Genomic DNA, 14,511 nt, shown 5'->3' on the forward strand with positions numbered 1-14,511 from the left:
TGCTCAGGGCTTGTGTGCTCAGGGCTCGGGGATCAGGGCTTGTGTCCTCAGGGCTTGGGGATCAGGGCTTTTGTCCTCAGGGCTTTTGTCCTCAGGGCTTGGGGCTCAGGGCTTGGGGCTCAGGGCTTGTGTGTCAGGGCTTGTGTGTCAGGGCTTGTGTGTCAGGGCTTGTGTGTCAGGGCTTGTGTGTCAGGGCTTGTGTGTCAGGGCTTGTGTGTCAGGGCTTGGGGATCAGGGCTTGGGGATCAGGGCTTAGGGCTCAGGGCTTGTGTCCTCAGGGCTTGTGTCATCGGGGCTTGGGGTTCAGCAGAGTTGGTTTCAACCTCTGTCTGACATGAGACCACAGCAGTCACTTGGTCATTCCATTCTAACACCTGATTGGGTAAGATGTGTGAATGTTGTTCTTAGCGAAAAATAGACAGACAGACGAACAGAAATAACATTTAGAGATTTGAGCTATGAATGGAGGGATCTAGCCAATCAGAACCATCTAATGGATAGATCAGGGGAACCAGCCAATCAGACCCATCTAATGGATAGATCAGGGGAACAAGCCAATCAGACCCATCTAATGGATAGATCAGGGGAACCAGCCAATCAGACCCATCTAATGGATAGATCAGGGGAACAAGCCAATCAGAACCATCTAATGGATAGATCAGGGGAACCAGCCAATCAGACCCATCTAATGGATAGATCAGGGGAACCAGCCAATCAGACCCATCTAATGGATAGATCAGGGGAACAAACCAATCAGAACCATGCTACTGGATAGATCAGGGGAACAAGCCAATCAGAATCATCTCATGGATAGATCAGGGGAACAAACAAATCAGAACCATCTAATGGATAGATCAGGAGAACAAGCCAATCAGAACCATCCAATGGATAGATCAGGGGAACAAGCCAATCAGAACCATCCAATGGATAGATCAGGGGAACCAGCCAATCAGAACCATCTAATGGATAGATCAGGGGAACAAGCCAATCAGACCCATCTAATGGATAGATCAGGGGAACAAGCCAATCAGACCCATCTAATGGATAGATCAGGGGAACAAGCCAATCAGAACCATCCAATGGATAGATCAGGGGAACAAGCCAATCAGAACCATCTATTCCCTAAATAAACACCCAGTATATAACACAAAGACATTGACTGTCCACTTTTGGAAACGTTTCAGATTTATAGTTTCTTGAATGATTCTGCGAACATCTCATTTTGCCCACTGCTCGCCCTTCTTTTTCCGCTGCTCTCTCGGTCAGTGGTTCGGGTCAGAAGCCCTCTGCCCCTCCTCTCCAAGCACAATAATTAATGTGGCATGGGACTCGGGCCTTTTGTGTCCACTCAGATTCTTTCTACTGTATGTTCTGCTGTGGGTAGGCAGAAACCAGGACGTTTTATCAGAATAACACAAAGTATTGTTGGGGCTCTGATAAAGGGCAGCATTGTATGGTAATAGCTTATATGAGACCATATGACCGCTGGGCTCTGCTACGGTGCAGGGTAGTGGCTAGTGTCGCGGGAATGATTAGCATTTTACCAACGCATCGTGTTCACAAGCCAAGAGCTTTCTGGTTCGATGATAAAATAAACACTCATTTAATTTAACCCTTCTTTGTACACATTTTGTGTACCACCACAGCTGAAGGTAAAATGCATCACAATATCTCTGATTTTCTTTATTAACCATTTGGATGAGGATGATGATGATGATGATGATGTTGTGTTGAGATTCATGAGGAAAATAAAAGATTCTGTCTGAGGTGTTCTGGAGTTCTCTGAGAATTCCAGACTAGATTCTAGAATGGTTCTGCAGAAAGAGAGTAGTTACTGACATGAAACATCTGTTCACTGGAATACAATAACTTCTCTTGGTTTTGATCTGGGTGTATTTTATGATTGGCATAGTTTAAAGACTGTTTTGAGATTGGCTATAGTTCTTCAGTTACAGGAGAGGTCTTAGACAGTGTCTCTGTCTGAAGTTAGTTGTAAGATTCTTCTAGTGAGATGGATGTTTTGAGTCGTTGCTTGGAGAATATATCTTGGCTTGTGTGTCTAGTGTAGCCGTGTCCGTTTTTCCGTCTGTCTGAAGGTTAGGTTACGATCAGTCAGTATTAATACTTGTTGAATGGATCACATGTCTCCGTTATCGTTTCTCTATTGGCTATCGAAGCGTTTACGTGGCGTGATGCTGCGCCGTGTTAGGCCATCGCCCCGAGGTTCTTAAAGCTCAGGCCAGAGATTTGGCTGAGTCTTGTTTTGTCGTTGCTGTGACCCGACCGCTCCAGCTCCATGGCCAGGCTACACCTGACGGTGGTGGTCTACGGACCCGGTGCTGCCGACGCCGCCGGTGGAGACTGGTAGGACCAACAGCTCAGGGAATACTAAAGCTCCTTTCTAAATCACACCCTATGTAGTGGGCCCTGGTTGAAAGTAGTGCACTTTTATAGGGAAAGGGGACATAGACAAGGGTGTGTTAGGTTGGGTGTTGTTGATTATGTAGGAGGAAAGTAATGTTTTTTTTGTCTACATTAGTACGTTTGAGAATTGTTTTTCTGTCCGATGTGTCTGGTGTTTTTAGGATTTGAGCTCAAGTTTTTCTGATGTTTTTCAAGTTTTTCTGATGATGGTTGGTTGGACACCTGTGGGGTTCTTTAAGAACTCTTTCTTCCTCACTACAGGTTTGATTGATTGCCTGCCTTTATTATGGATTGACTCAGAGATTGTACAGCTTCAATGATTGTATCAATACGTTACCAACATGTTATGTACTTTGATGTCCCCTGAATCCTCCATGACATGTTTCCTTGACATGGTCATTCTTTATAAGAATGACCACCCTTCCGAGTGTGAACGAACGTCAGCTTGTATCAATACATTGTCGACATAGTTGTTCCCTAAATCCTATATTCTTTTAAAGAACAGTTATTCTCCTGAGTGTGATCATCCGCTTGACATTTCTCCTTTCCAGACTGGGCTTGAGAAAAGCTTTTAGAGCTGAAACGTCAACATTAAACAGTCTGAACTATGTCCCTTCTTGTTCCTCCTCTCCAGACCTGGAATCGAAAATGAACTGGGGGTCCTTTTACGCCGTGATCAGCGGCGTAAACAGGCATTCCACCGGCATCGGCCGCATCTGGCTGTCTGTCATCTTCATCTTCAGAATCCTGGTCCTCGTGGTGGCGGCCGAGTCGGTCTGGGGTGACGAGAAGTCTGGCTTCACCTGCAACACCGAGCAGCCCGGCTGCAACTCTGTCTGCTATGACCAGTTCTTTCCCATCTCACACATCCGCCTGTGGGCCTTGCAACTCATCCTGGTGTCCACGCCTGCTCTCCTAGTGGCCATGCATGTAGCCCATCGCAGACACATCAACAAGAAGATCCTGAAGAAGTCCGGGCGCGTTTCCCCGAAGGAGCTGGAACAAATCAAGAATCAGAAGTTTGCGATCGCAGGCGCCCTCTGGTGGACCTACATGATCAGTGTGCTGTTTAGGATCGTTCTGGAAGTCGGCTTCCTTTATATATTCTATCTGATCTACCCTGACTTCAAGATGTTTCGTCTGGTCAAGTGTGACTCGTACCCCTGTCCCAACACTGTGGACTGCTTCGTGTCGCGACCCACGGAGAAAACCATCTTCACCGTGTTCATGCTCTCCGTGTCGGGGATGTGCGTTCTCCTCAACCTGGCCGAGGTGGCCTACCTGATTGGCAGAGCCTGTCTGAGGTGTATCCATGGTAACCGGGAAGAGACTAAGGTAGCAGGGATCGGTCAGAAACTGTCCTCCTACAAACAGAATGAAATCAACCAGATGATCGCTGACCAGTCGAAGTTCAAGTTCACCGTGGGAGCTAGGAAAACCTCTATGGAGAAGGGAGAGAGGTGCTCTGCTTTCTGATAGGCTGCCCTGGAGGGAGAGATGTGTTCTGATTTGCTGCCTATGGAGAAGGAAAACGGTGCTCAAGCTTTCTGATAGGCTGCCTAGTCCTAGTTCCCACAAATTTTCACTGCTTCAAACTAATGAACGCCACCAGCTTGGAACCATACTGTATAGAAATCCTCAATAGCTCCATCTAGTAATAACATCAATCATTCACTCGTTCATTTCTTCATCTATTTATTCTAGTGGCTGGTGCGATGTTCTCAACATTCCTAACGGTGGTAGGATACAAACTAACCCGGACAAACTCAGCGCTGGATTGGAGGGAGAACTTTGTTTCATCGACACAGTCACTGTTTTGTCTCTCAACCTCGGCGCAGGAACTGGTGGATAAAGGAACATTTGTTTCAGCACATGACTTGACAAAACCATTGTATTGGAACTCACTGAGTCTCCTACAGCGGGGAGACTACTCCTACAGCGGGGAGACTACTCCTACAGCGGGGAGACTGTTCCTACAGCAGGGAGACTACTCCTACAGCAGGGAGACTACTCCTACAGCGGGGAGACTGCTCCTACAGCGGGGAGACTGCTCCTACAGCGGGGAGACTGCTCCTACAGCAGGGAGACTACTCCTACAGCGGGGAGACTACTCCTACAGCGGGGAGACTACTCCTACAGCGGGGAGACTGCTCCTACAGCGGGGAGACTGCTCCTACAGCGGGGAGACTGCTCCTACAGCGGGGAGACTGCTCCTACAGCGGGGAGACTGCTCCTACAGCGGGGAGACTGCTCCTACAGCAGGGAGACTACTCCTACAGCAGGGAGACTACTCCTATATCACGTAGACTGCTCCTACAGCAGGGAGACTGCTCCTACAGCGGGGAGACTGCTCCTACAGCGGGGAGACTGCTCCTACAGCGGGGAGACTACTACTACAGCGGGGAGACTGCTCCGACAGCGGGGAGACTAACTCCTACAGCGGGGAGACTACTCCTACAGCGGGGAGACTACTCCTACAGCAGGGAGACTAACTCCTACAGCCAGCAGACTACTCCTATATCACGTAGACTACTCCTATAGACTACTCCTACAGCAGGGAGACTACTCCTACAAAACGGAGACTACTCCTACAGCAGGGAGACTACTCCTACAAAACGGAGACTACTCCTATAGACTAGTCCTACAGCAGGGAGACTACTCCTATAGACTACTCCTACAGCAGGGAGACTACTCCTACAAAACGGAGACTACTCCTATAGACTAGTCCTACAGCAGGGAGACTACTCCTATAAACTACTCCTACAGCACGGAGACTACTCCTATAGACTACTCCTACAGCACGGAGAATACTCCTATAGACTACTCCTACAGCAGGGAGACTACTCCTACAAAACAGAGACTACTCCTATAGACTACTCCTACAGCAGGGAGACTACTCCTATAGACTACTCCTACAGCAGGGAGACTACTCCTACAGCAGAGGGACTACTACAGCATGGAGACTACTCCTACAGCACGGAGACTACACCTATAGACTACTCCCACAGCAGGGAGACTACTCCTACAGCAGGGAGACTACTCCTACAGCCAGGAGACTACTCCTACAGCCAGGAGACTACTCCTGCAGCATGGAGACTACTTCTACGGCATGGAGACTACTCCTATAGACTACTGCTACAGCACAGAGACTACTCCTACAGAATGGAGACTACTCCTATAGACTACTCCTACAGTGGAGAGACTACTCCTAAAGCAGGGAGACTACTCCTACACCAGGGAGACTACTTCTAAGGCATGGAAACTACTCCTACAGACTACTGCTACAGCACAGAGACTACTCCTACAGAATGGAGACTACTCCTACAGAATGGAGACTACTCCTACAGACTACTCCTACAGCAGGGAGACTACTCCTACAGCAGGGAGACTACTCCTACAGCAGGGAGACTACTCCTACGGCAGGGAGACTACTCCTAAGGCAGGGAGCCTACTCCTACAGCAGGGAGAATACTCTTACAGAATGGAGACTACTCCTACGGCACAGAGACTACTCCTACGGCACAGAGACTACTCCTACGGCACAGAGACTACTCCTACGGCACAGAGACTACTCCTACAGCAGGGAGACTACTCCTATGCTACAGAGACTACTCCTACAGAATGGAGACTACTCCTACAGCAGGAACGGATCACTCATTATTAAGACATTAAAGGTATTTTTAATGGTGCACAGAAAACAATGGAGCTTTACTATGTTGTTTTAGTACTATCAGTACTAGGGTCAGTACTAGGGTCAGTACTAGGGTCAGTACTATCAGTACTAGGGTCAGTACTAGGGTCAGTACTATCAGTACTAGGGTCAGTACTAGGGTCAGTACTAGGGTCAGTACTAGGGTCAGTACTATCAGTACTAGGATCAGTACTATCAGTACTAGGGTCAGTACTATCAGTACTAGGGTCAGTACTATCAGTACTAGGGTCAGTACTATCAGTACTAGGGTCAGTACTATCAGTACTAGGGTCAGGACTAGGGTCAGGACTAGGGTCAGTACTAGGGTCAGTACTATCAGTACTAGGGTCAGTACTATCAGTACTAGGGTCAGTACTAGGGTCAGTACTAGGGTCAGTACTAGGGTCAGTACTAGGGTCAGTACTAGGGTCAGTACTATCAGTACTAGGGTCAGTACTAGGGTCAGTACTATCAGTACTAGGATCAGTACTAGGATCAGTACTATCAGTACTAGGGTCAGTACTAGGGTCAGTACTATCAGTACTAGGGTCAGTACTAGGGTCAGTACTAGGGTCAGTACTAGGGTCAGTACTAGGGTCAGTACTATCAGTACTAGGGTCAGTACTATCAGTACTAGGGTCAGTACTAGGGTCAGGACTAGGGTCAGTACTAGGGTCAGTACTAGGGTCAGTACTAGGGTCAGTACTAGGGTCAGTACTAGGGTCAGTACTAGGGTCAGTACTAGGGTCAGTACTAGGGTCAGGACTAGGGTCAGTACTAGGGTCAGTACTAGGGTCAGGACTAGGGTCAGTACTAGGGTCAGTACTAGGGTCAGTACTAGGATCAGGACTAGGGTCAGTACTAGGGTCAGTACTAGGGTCAGTACTAGGGTCAGTACTAGGATCAGTACTAGGATCAGTACTAGGGTCAGTACTAGGGTCAGTACTAGGGTCAGTACTAGGGTCAGTACTAGGATCAGGACTAGGATCAGGACTAGGGTCAGTACTAGGGTCAGTACTAGGGTCAGTACTAGGGTCAGTACTAGGGTCAGTACTAGGGTCAGTACTAGGGTCAGTACTAGAGTCAGTACTATCAGTACTAGGGTCAGTACTAGGATCAGTACTATCAGTACTAGGGTCAGTACTAGGGTCAGTACTAGGGTCAGTCCTAGGGTCAGTACTAGGATCAGTACTATCAGTACTAGGGTCAGTACTAGGGTCAGTCCTAGGGTCAGTACTAGGATCAGTACTATCAGTACTAGGGTCAGTACTAGGATCAGTACTATCAGTACTAGGGTCAGTACTATCAGTACTAGGGTCAGTCCTAGGGTCAGTACTAGGGTCAGTACTATCAGTACTAGGGTCAGTACTATCAGTACTAGGGTCAGTACTATCAGTACTAGGGTCAGTCCTAGGGTCAGTACTAGGGTCAGTCCTAGGGTCAGTACTAGGGTCAGTACTATCAGTACTAGGGTCAGTACTATCAGTACTAGGATCAGTACTATCAGTACTAGGGTCAGTACTATCAGTACTAGGGTCAGTACTATCAGTACTAGGGTTAGCAGCAGCGATGTGGAAAACTGGATGTCCGAAGATGGACTACTGACAACTCCCATTAACATTTCTAGGACACACGTTCCGCTAGCGGAACCCCTGACAACATTCCGCTGAAAAGGCAGCGCGGGAAATTCCAAAAATATTTTTGGGAAATATGTAACTTTCACACATTAACAAGTCCAATACAGCAAATGAAAGATAAACATCTTGTTAATCTATTCATCGTATATACAAGGGGTACCGGTACAGAGTCAATGTGGAGGCTATATACAGGGGGTACCGGTACAGAGTCAATGTGGAGGCTATATACAGCGGGTACCGGTACAGAGTCAATGTGGAGGCTATATACAGGGGGTACCGGTACAGAGTCAATGTGGAGGCTATATACAGCGGGTACCGGTACAGAGTCAATGTGGAGGCTATATACAGGGGGTACCGGTACAGAGTCAATGTGGAGACTATATACAGGGGGTACCGGTACAGAGTCAATGTGGAGGCTATATACAGGGGGTACCGGTACAATGTGGAGGCTATATATAGGGGGTACCGGTACAGAGTCAATGTGGAGGCTATATACAGGGGGTACCGGTACAGAGTCAATGTGGAGGCTATATACAGCGGGTACCGGTACAGAGTCAATGTGGAGGCTATATACAGGGGGTACCGGTACAGAGTCAATGTGGAGACTATATACAGGGGGTACCGGTACAATGTGGAGGCTATATACAGGGGGTACCGGTACAGAGTCAATGTGGAGGCTATATACAGGGGGTACCGGTACAGAGTCAATGTGGAGGCTATATACAGCGGGTACCGGTACAGAGTCAATGTGGAGGCTATATACAGGGGGTACCGGTACAGAGTCAATGTGGAGGCTATATACAGGGGGTACCGGTACAATGTGGAGGCTATATACAGGGGGTACCGGTACAGAGTCAATGTGGAGGCTATATACAGGGGGTACCGGTACAGAGTCAATGTGGAGGCTATATACAGGGGGTACTGGTACAGAGTCAATGTGGAGGCTATATACAGGGGGTACCGGTACAGAGTCAATGTGGAGGCTATATACAGGGGGTACCGGTACAGAGTCAATGTGGAGGCTATATACAGGGGTTACTGGTACAGAGTCAATGTGGAGGCTATATACAGGGGGTACCGGTACAGAGTCAATGTGGAGGCTATATACAGGGGGTACCGGTACAGAGTCAATGTGGAGGCTATATACAGGGGGTACCGGTACAGCGTCAATGTGGAGGCTATATACAGGGGGTACCGGTGCAGAGTCAATGTGGAGGCTATATACAGGGGTACCGGTACAGAGTCAATGTGGAGGCTATATACAGGGGGTACCGGTACAGAGTCAATGTGGAGGCTATATACAGGGGGTACAGGTACAATGTGGAGGCTATATACAGGGGGTACCGGTACAGAGTCAATGTGGAGGCTATATACAGAGGGTACGAGTACAGAGTCAATGTGGAGGCTATATACAGGGAGTACCGGTACAGAGTCAATGTGGAGGCTATATACAGGGAGTACCGGTACAGAGTAAATGTGGAGGCTATATACAGGGGGTACCGGTACAGAGTCAATGTGGAGGCTATATACAGGGGGTACCGGTACAATGTGGAGGCTATATACAGGGGGTACCGGTACAGAGTCAATGTGGAGGCTATATACAGGGGGTACCGGTACAATATGGAGGCTATATACAGGGGGTACCGGTACAGAGTCAATGTGGAGGCTATATACAGGGGGTACCGGTACAGAGTCAATGTGGAGGCTATATACAGGGGGTACCGGTACAGAGTCAATGTGGAGATTATATACAGGGTGTACCGGTACAGAGTCAATGTGGAGGCTATATACAGGGGGTACCGGTACAGAGTCAATGTGGAGGCTATATACAGGGGTTACCGGTACAGAGTCAATGTGGAGGCTATATACAGGGGGTACGGTACAGAGTCAATGTGGAGGCTATATACAGGGGGTACCGGTACAGAGTCAATGTGGAGGCTATATACAGGGGGTACCGGTACAGAGTCAATGTGGAGGCTATATACAGGGGGTACCGGTACAATGTGGAGGCTATATATAGGGGGTACCGGTACAGAGTCAATGTGGAGGCTATATACAGGGGGTACCGGTACAGAGTCAATGTGGAGGCTATATACAGCGGGTACCGGTACAGAGTCAATGTGGAGGCTATATACAGGGGGTACCGGTACAGAGTCAATGTGGAGACTATATACAGGGGGTACCGGTACAATGTGGAGGCTATATACAGGGGGTACCGGTACAGAGTCAATGTGGAGGCTATATACAGGGGGTACCGGTACAGAGTCAATGTGGAGGCTATATACAGCGGGTACCGGTACAGAGTCAATGTGGAGGCTATATACAGGGGGTGCCGGTACAGAGTCAATGTGGAGGCTATATACAGGGGGTACCGGTACAATGTGGAGGCTATATACAGGGGGTACCGGTACAGAGTCAATGTGGAGGCTATATACAGGGGGTACCGGTACAGAGTCAATGTGGAGGCTATATACAGGGGGTACTGGTACAGAGTCAATGTGGAGGCTATATACAGGGGGTACCGGTACAGAGTCAATGTGGAGGCTATATACAGGGGGTACCGGTACAGAGTCAATGTGGAGGCTATATACAGGGGTTACTGGTACAGAGTCAATGTGGAGGCTATATACAGGGGGTACCGGTACAGAGTCAATGTGGAGGCTATATACAGGGGGTACCGGTACAGAGTCAATGTGGAGGCTATATACAGGGGGTACCGGTACAGCGTCAATGTGGAGGCTATATACAGGGGGTACCGGTGCAGAGTCAATGTGGAGGCTATATACAGGGGTACCGGTACAGAGTCAATGTGGAGGCTATATACAGGGGGTACCGGTACAGAGTCAATGTGGAGGCTATATACAGGGGGTACAGGTACAATGTGGAGGCTATATACAGGGGGTACCGGTACAGAGTCAATGTGGAGGCTATATACAGAGGGTACGAGTACAGAGTCAATGTGGAGGCTATATACAGGGAGTACCGGTACAGAGTCAATGTGGAGGCTATATACAGGGAGTACCGGTACAGAGTAAATGTGGAGGCTATATACAGGGGGTACCGGTACAGAGTCAATGTGGAGGCTATATACAGGGGGTACCGGTACAATGTGGAGGCTATATACAGGGGGTACCGGTACAGAGTCAATGTGGAGGCTATATACAGGGGGTACCGGTACAATATGGAGGCTATATACAGGGGGTACCGGTACAGAGTCAATGTGGAGGCTATATACAGGGGGTACCGGTACAGAGTCAATGTGGAGGCTATATACAGGGGGTACCAGTACAGAGTCAATGTGGAGATTATATACAGGGTGTACCGGTACAGAGTCAATGTGGAGGCTATATACAGGGGGTACCGGTACAGAGTCAATGTGGAGGCTATATACAGGGGTTACCGGTACAGAGTCAATGTGGAGGCTATATACAGGGGGTACGGTACAGAGTCAATGTGGAGGCTATATACAGGGGGTACCGGTACAGAGTCAATGTGGAGGCTATATACAGGGGGTACCGGTACAGAGTCAATGTGGAGGCTATATACAGGGGGTACCGGTACAGAGTCAATGTGGAGGCTATATGCAGGGGGTACCGTTACAGGGTCAATGTGGAGGCTATATACAGGGGGTACCGGTACAGAGTCAATGTGGAGGCTATATACAGGGGCTACCGGTACAGAGTCAATGTGGAGGCTATATACAGGGGGAACCGGTACAGAGTCAATGTGGAGACTATATACAGGTGGTACCGGTACAGAGTCAATGTGGAGACTATATACAGGGGGTACCGGTACAATGTGGAGGCTATATACAGGGGGTACCGGTACAGAGTCAATGTGGAGGCTATATACAGGGGGAACTGGTACAGAGTCAATGTGGAGGCTATATACAGGGGGTACCGGTACAGAGTCAATGCGGAGGCTATATACATGGGGTACCGGTACAATGTGGAGGCTATATACAGGGGCTACCGGTACAGAGTCAATGTGGAGGCTATATACAGGGGGTACCGGTACAATGTGGAGGCTATATACAGGGGGTACCGGTACAGAGTCAATGTGGAGGCTATATACAAGGGGTACCGGTACAGAGTCAATGTGGAGGCTATATACAGGGGGTACCGGTACAGAGTCAATGTGGAGGCTATATACAGGGGGTACCGGTACAGAGTCAATGTAGAGGCTATATATAGGGGGTACCGCTACAGAGTCAATGTGGAGGCTATATACAGGGGGTACCGGTACAGAGTCAATGTGGAGGCTATATACAGGGGGTACCGGTACAGAGTAAATGTGGAGGCTATATACAGGGGGTAGCGGTACAGAGTCAATGTGGAGGCTATATGCAGGGGGTACCGGTACAATGTGGAGGCTATATACAGGGGGTACCGGTACAGAGTCAATGTGGAGGCTATATAAAGGGGGTACCGGTACAGGGTCAATGTGGAGGCTATATACAGGGCGTACCGGTACAGAGTCAATGTGGAGGCTATATACAGGGGGTACCTGTATAGAGTCAATGTAGAGGCTATATACAGGGGGTACCGGTACAGAGTCAATGTAGAGGCTATATACAGGGGGTACCGGTACAGAGTCAATGTAGAGGCTATATACAGGGGGTACCGGTACAGAGTCAATGTGGAGGCTATATGCAGGGGGTACCGGTACAGGGTCAATGTGGAGGCTATATACAGGGGGTACCGGTACAGAGTCAATGTGGAGGCTATATACAGGGGGTACCGGTACAGAGTCAATGTGGAGGCTATATACAGGGGGAACCGGTACAGAGTCAATGTGGAGACTATATACAGGTGGTACCGGTACAGAGTCAATGTGGAGACTATATACAGGGGGTACCGGTACAGAGTCAATGTGGAGGCTATATACAGGGAGTACCGGTACAGAGTCATTGTGGAGGCTATATACAGGGGGTACCGGTACAGAGTCAATGTGGAGGCTATATACAAGGGGTACCGGTACAGAGTCAATGTGGAGGCTATATGCAGGGGGTACCGGTACAGGGTCAATGTGGAAGCTATATACAGGGGGTACCGGTACAGAGTCAATGTGGAGGCTATATACAGGGGGTGCCGGTACAGAGTCAATGTAGAGGCTATATACAGGGGGTACCGGTACAGAGTCAATGTAGAGGCTATATACAGGGGGTACCGGTACAGAGTCAATGTAGAGGCTATATACAGGGGGTACCGGTACAGAGTCAATGTGGAGGCTATATGCAGGGGGTACCGGTACAGAGTCAATGTGGAGGCTATATGCAGGGGGTACCGGTACAGGGTCAATGTGGAGGCTATATACAGGGGGTACCGGTACAGAGTCAATGTGGAGGCTATATACAGGGGGTACCGGTACAGAGTCAATGTGGAGGCTATATACAGGGGGTACCGGTACAGAGTCAATGTGGAGGCTATATACAGGGGGTACCGGTACAGAGTCAATGTGGAGGCTATATGCAGGGGGTACCGGTACAGGGTCAATGTGGAGGCTATATACAGGGGGTATCGGTACAGAGTCAATGTGGAGGCTATATACAGGGGGTACCGGTACAGAGTCAATGTAGAGGCTATATACAGGGGGGTACCGGTACAGAGTCAATGTGGAGGCTATATACAGGGGGTACCGGTACAGAGTCAATGTGGAGACTATATACAGGTGGTACCGGTACAGAGTCAATGTGGAGACTATATACAGGGGGTACCGGTACAGAGTCAATGTGGAGGCTATATACAGGGGGTACCGGTACAGAGTCAATGTGGAGGCTATATACAGGGGGTACCGGTACAGAGTCAATGTGGAGGCTATATACAGGGGGTACCGGTACAGAGTCATTGTGGAGGCTATATACAGGGGGTACCGGTACAGAGTCAATGTGGAGGCTATATACAGGGGGTACCGGTACAGAGTCAATGTGGAGGCTATATACAGGGGGTACCGGTACAGCGTCAATGTGGAGGCTATATACAGGGGGTACCGGTACAGAGTCAATGTGGAGGCTATATACAGGGGGTACCGGTACAGAGTCAATGTGGAGGCTATATACAGGGGGTACCGGTACAATGTGGAGGCTATATACAGGGGGTACCGGTACAGAGTCAATGTGGAGGCTATATACAGGGGGTACCGGTACAGAGTCAATGTGGAGGCTATATACAGGGGGTACCGGTACAGAGTCAATGTGGAGGCTATATACAGGGGGTACCGGTACAGAGTCAATGTGGAGGCTATATACAGGGGGAACTGGTACAGAGTCAATGTGGAGGCTATATACAGGGGGTACCGGTACAGAGTCAATGTGGAGGCTATATACATGGGGTACCGGTACAATGTGGAGGCTATATACAGGGGGTACCGGTACAGAGTCAATGTGGAGGCTATATACAGGGGGTACCGGTACAATGTGGAGGCTATATATAGGGGGTACCGGTACAGAGTCAATGTGGAGGCTATATACAAGGGGTACCGGTACAGAGTCAATGTGGAGGCTATATACAGGGGGTACCGGTACAGAGTCAATGTGGAGGCTATATACAGGGGGTACCGGTACAGAGTCAATGTAGAGGCTATATATAGGGGGTACCGCTACAGAGTCAATGTGGAGGCTATATACAGGGGGTACCGGTACAGAGTCAATGTGGAGGCTATATACAGGGGGTACCGGTACCGAGTCAATGTGGAGGCTATATACAGGGGGTACAGGTACAGAGTCAATGTGGAGGCTATATGCAGGGGGTACCGGTACAA

General features: G+C 49.0%; 2 protein-coding genes across 3 annotated transcripts in view; both read left to right on the forward strand.

The window, feature by feature from the left end:
* Positions 1 to 1,521: 1,521 nt before the first annotated feature.
* Positions 1,522 to 3,910, forward strand: LOC129858557 (gap junction beta-1 protein-like). Of its 2 annotated transcripts, none has more exons than XM_055927880.1 (2): positions 1,522 to 1,652; positions 3,059 to 3,910. In XM_055927880.1, exon 2 carries the CDS (start codon positions 3,073 to 3,075, stop codon positions 3,898 to 3,900), a length of 828 nt encoding a protein of 275 aa, XP_055783855.1. In that variant the 5' UTR covers positions 1,522 to 1,652; positions 3,059 to 3,072; the 3' UTR covers positions 3,901 to 3,910. The 2 variants fall into 2 exon arrangements, with proteins under 2 accessions (XP_055783855.1, XP_055783854.1); XM_055927879.1 differs by lacking the exon at positions 1,522 to 1,652 and adding an exon at positions 2,165 to 2,364.
* Positions 3,911 to 6,039: 2,129 nt separating this feature from the next.
* LOC129858556 (gap junction alpha-3 protein-like) overlaps positions 6,040 to 14,511 on the forward strand; it is a 32,910-nt gene continuing 24,438 nt past the window's right edge. The window contains exon 1 of the mRNA XM_055927877.1: positions 6,040 to 6,098. The gene's annotated coding sequence lies outside the window, so the exon portion shown is untranslated. The remainder of the gene's footprint in view (positions 6,099 to 14,511) is intronic.

The sequence above is a fragment of the Salvelinus fontinalis genome, chromosome 6, assembly GCF_029448725.1.
Source record: "Salvelinus fontinalis isolate EN_2023a chromosome 6, ASM2944872v1, whole genome shotgun sequence".
Taxonomy (NCBI): domain Eukaryota; kingdom Metazoa; phylum Chordata; class Actinopteri; order Salmoniformes; family Salmonidae; genus Salvelinus; species Salvelinus fontinalis.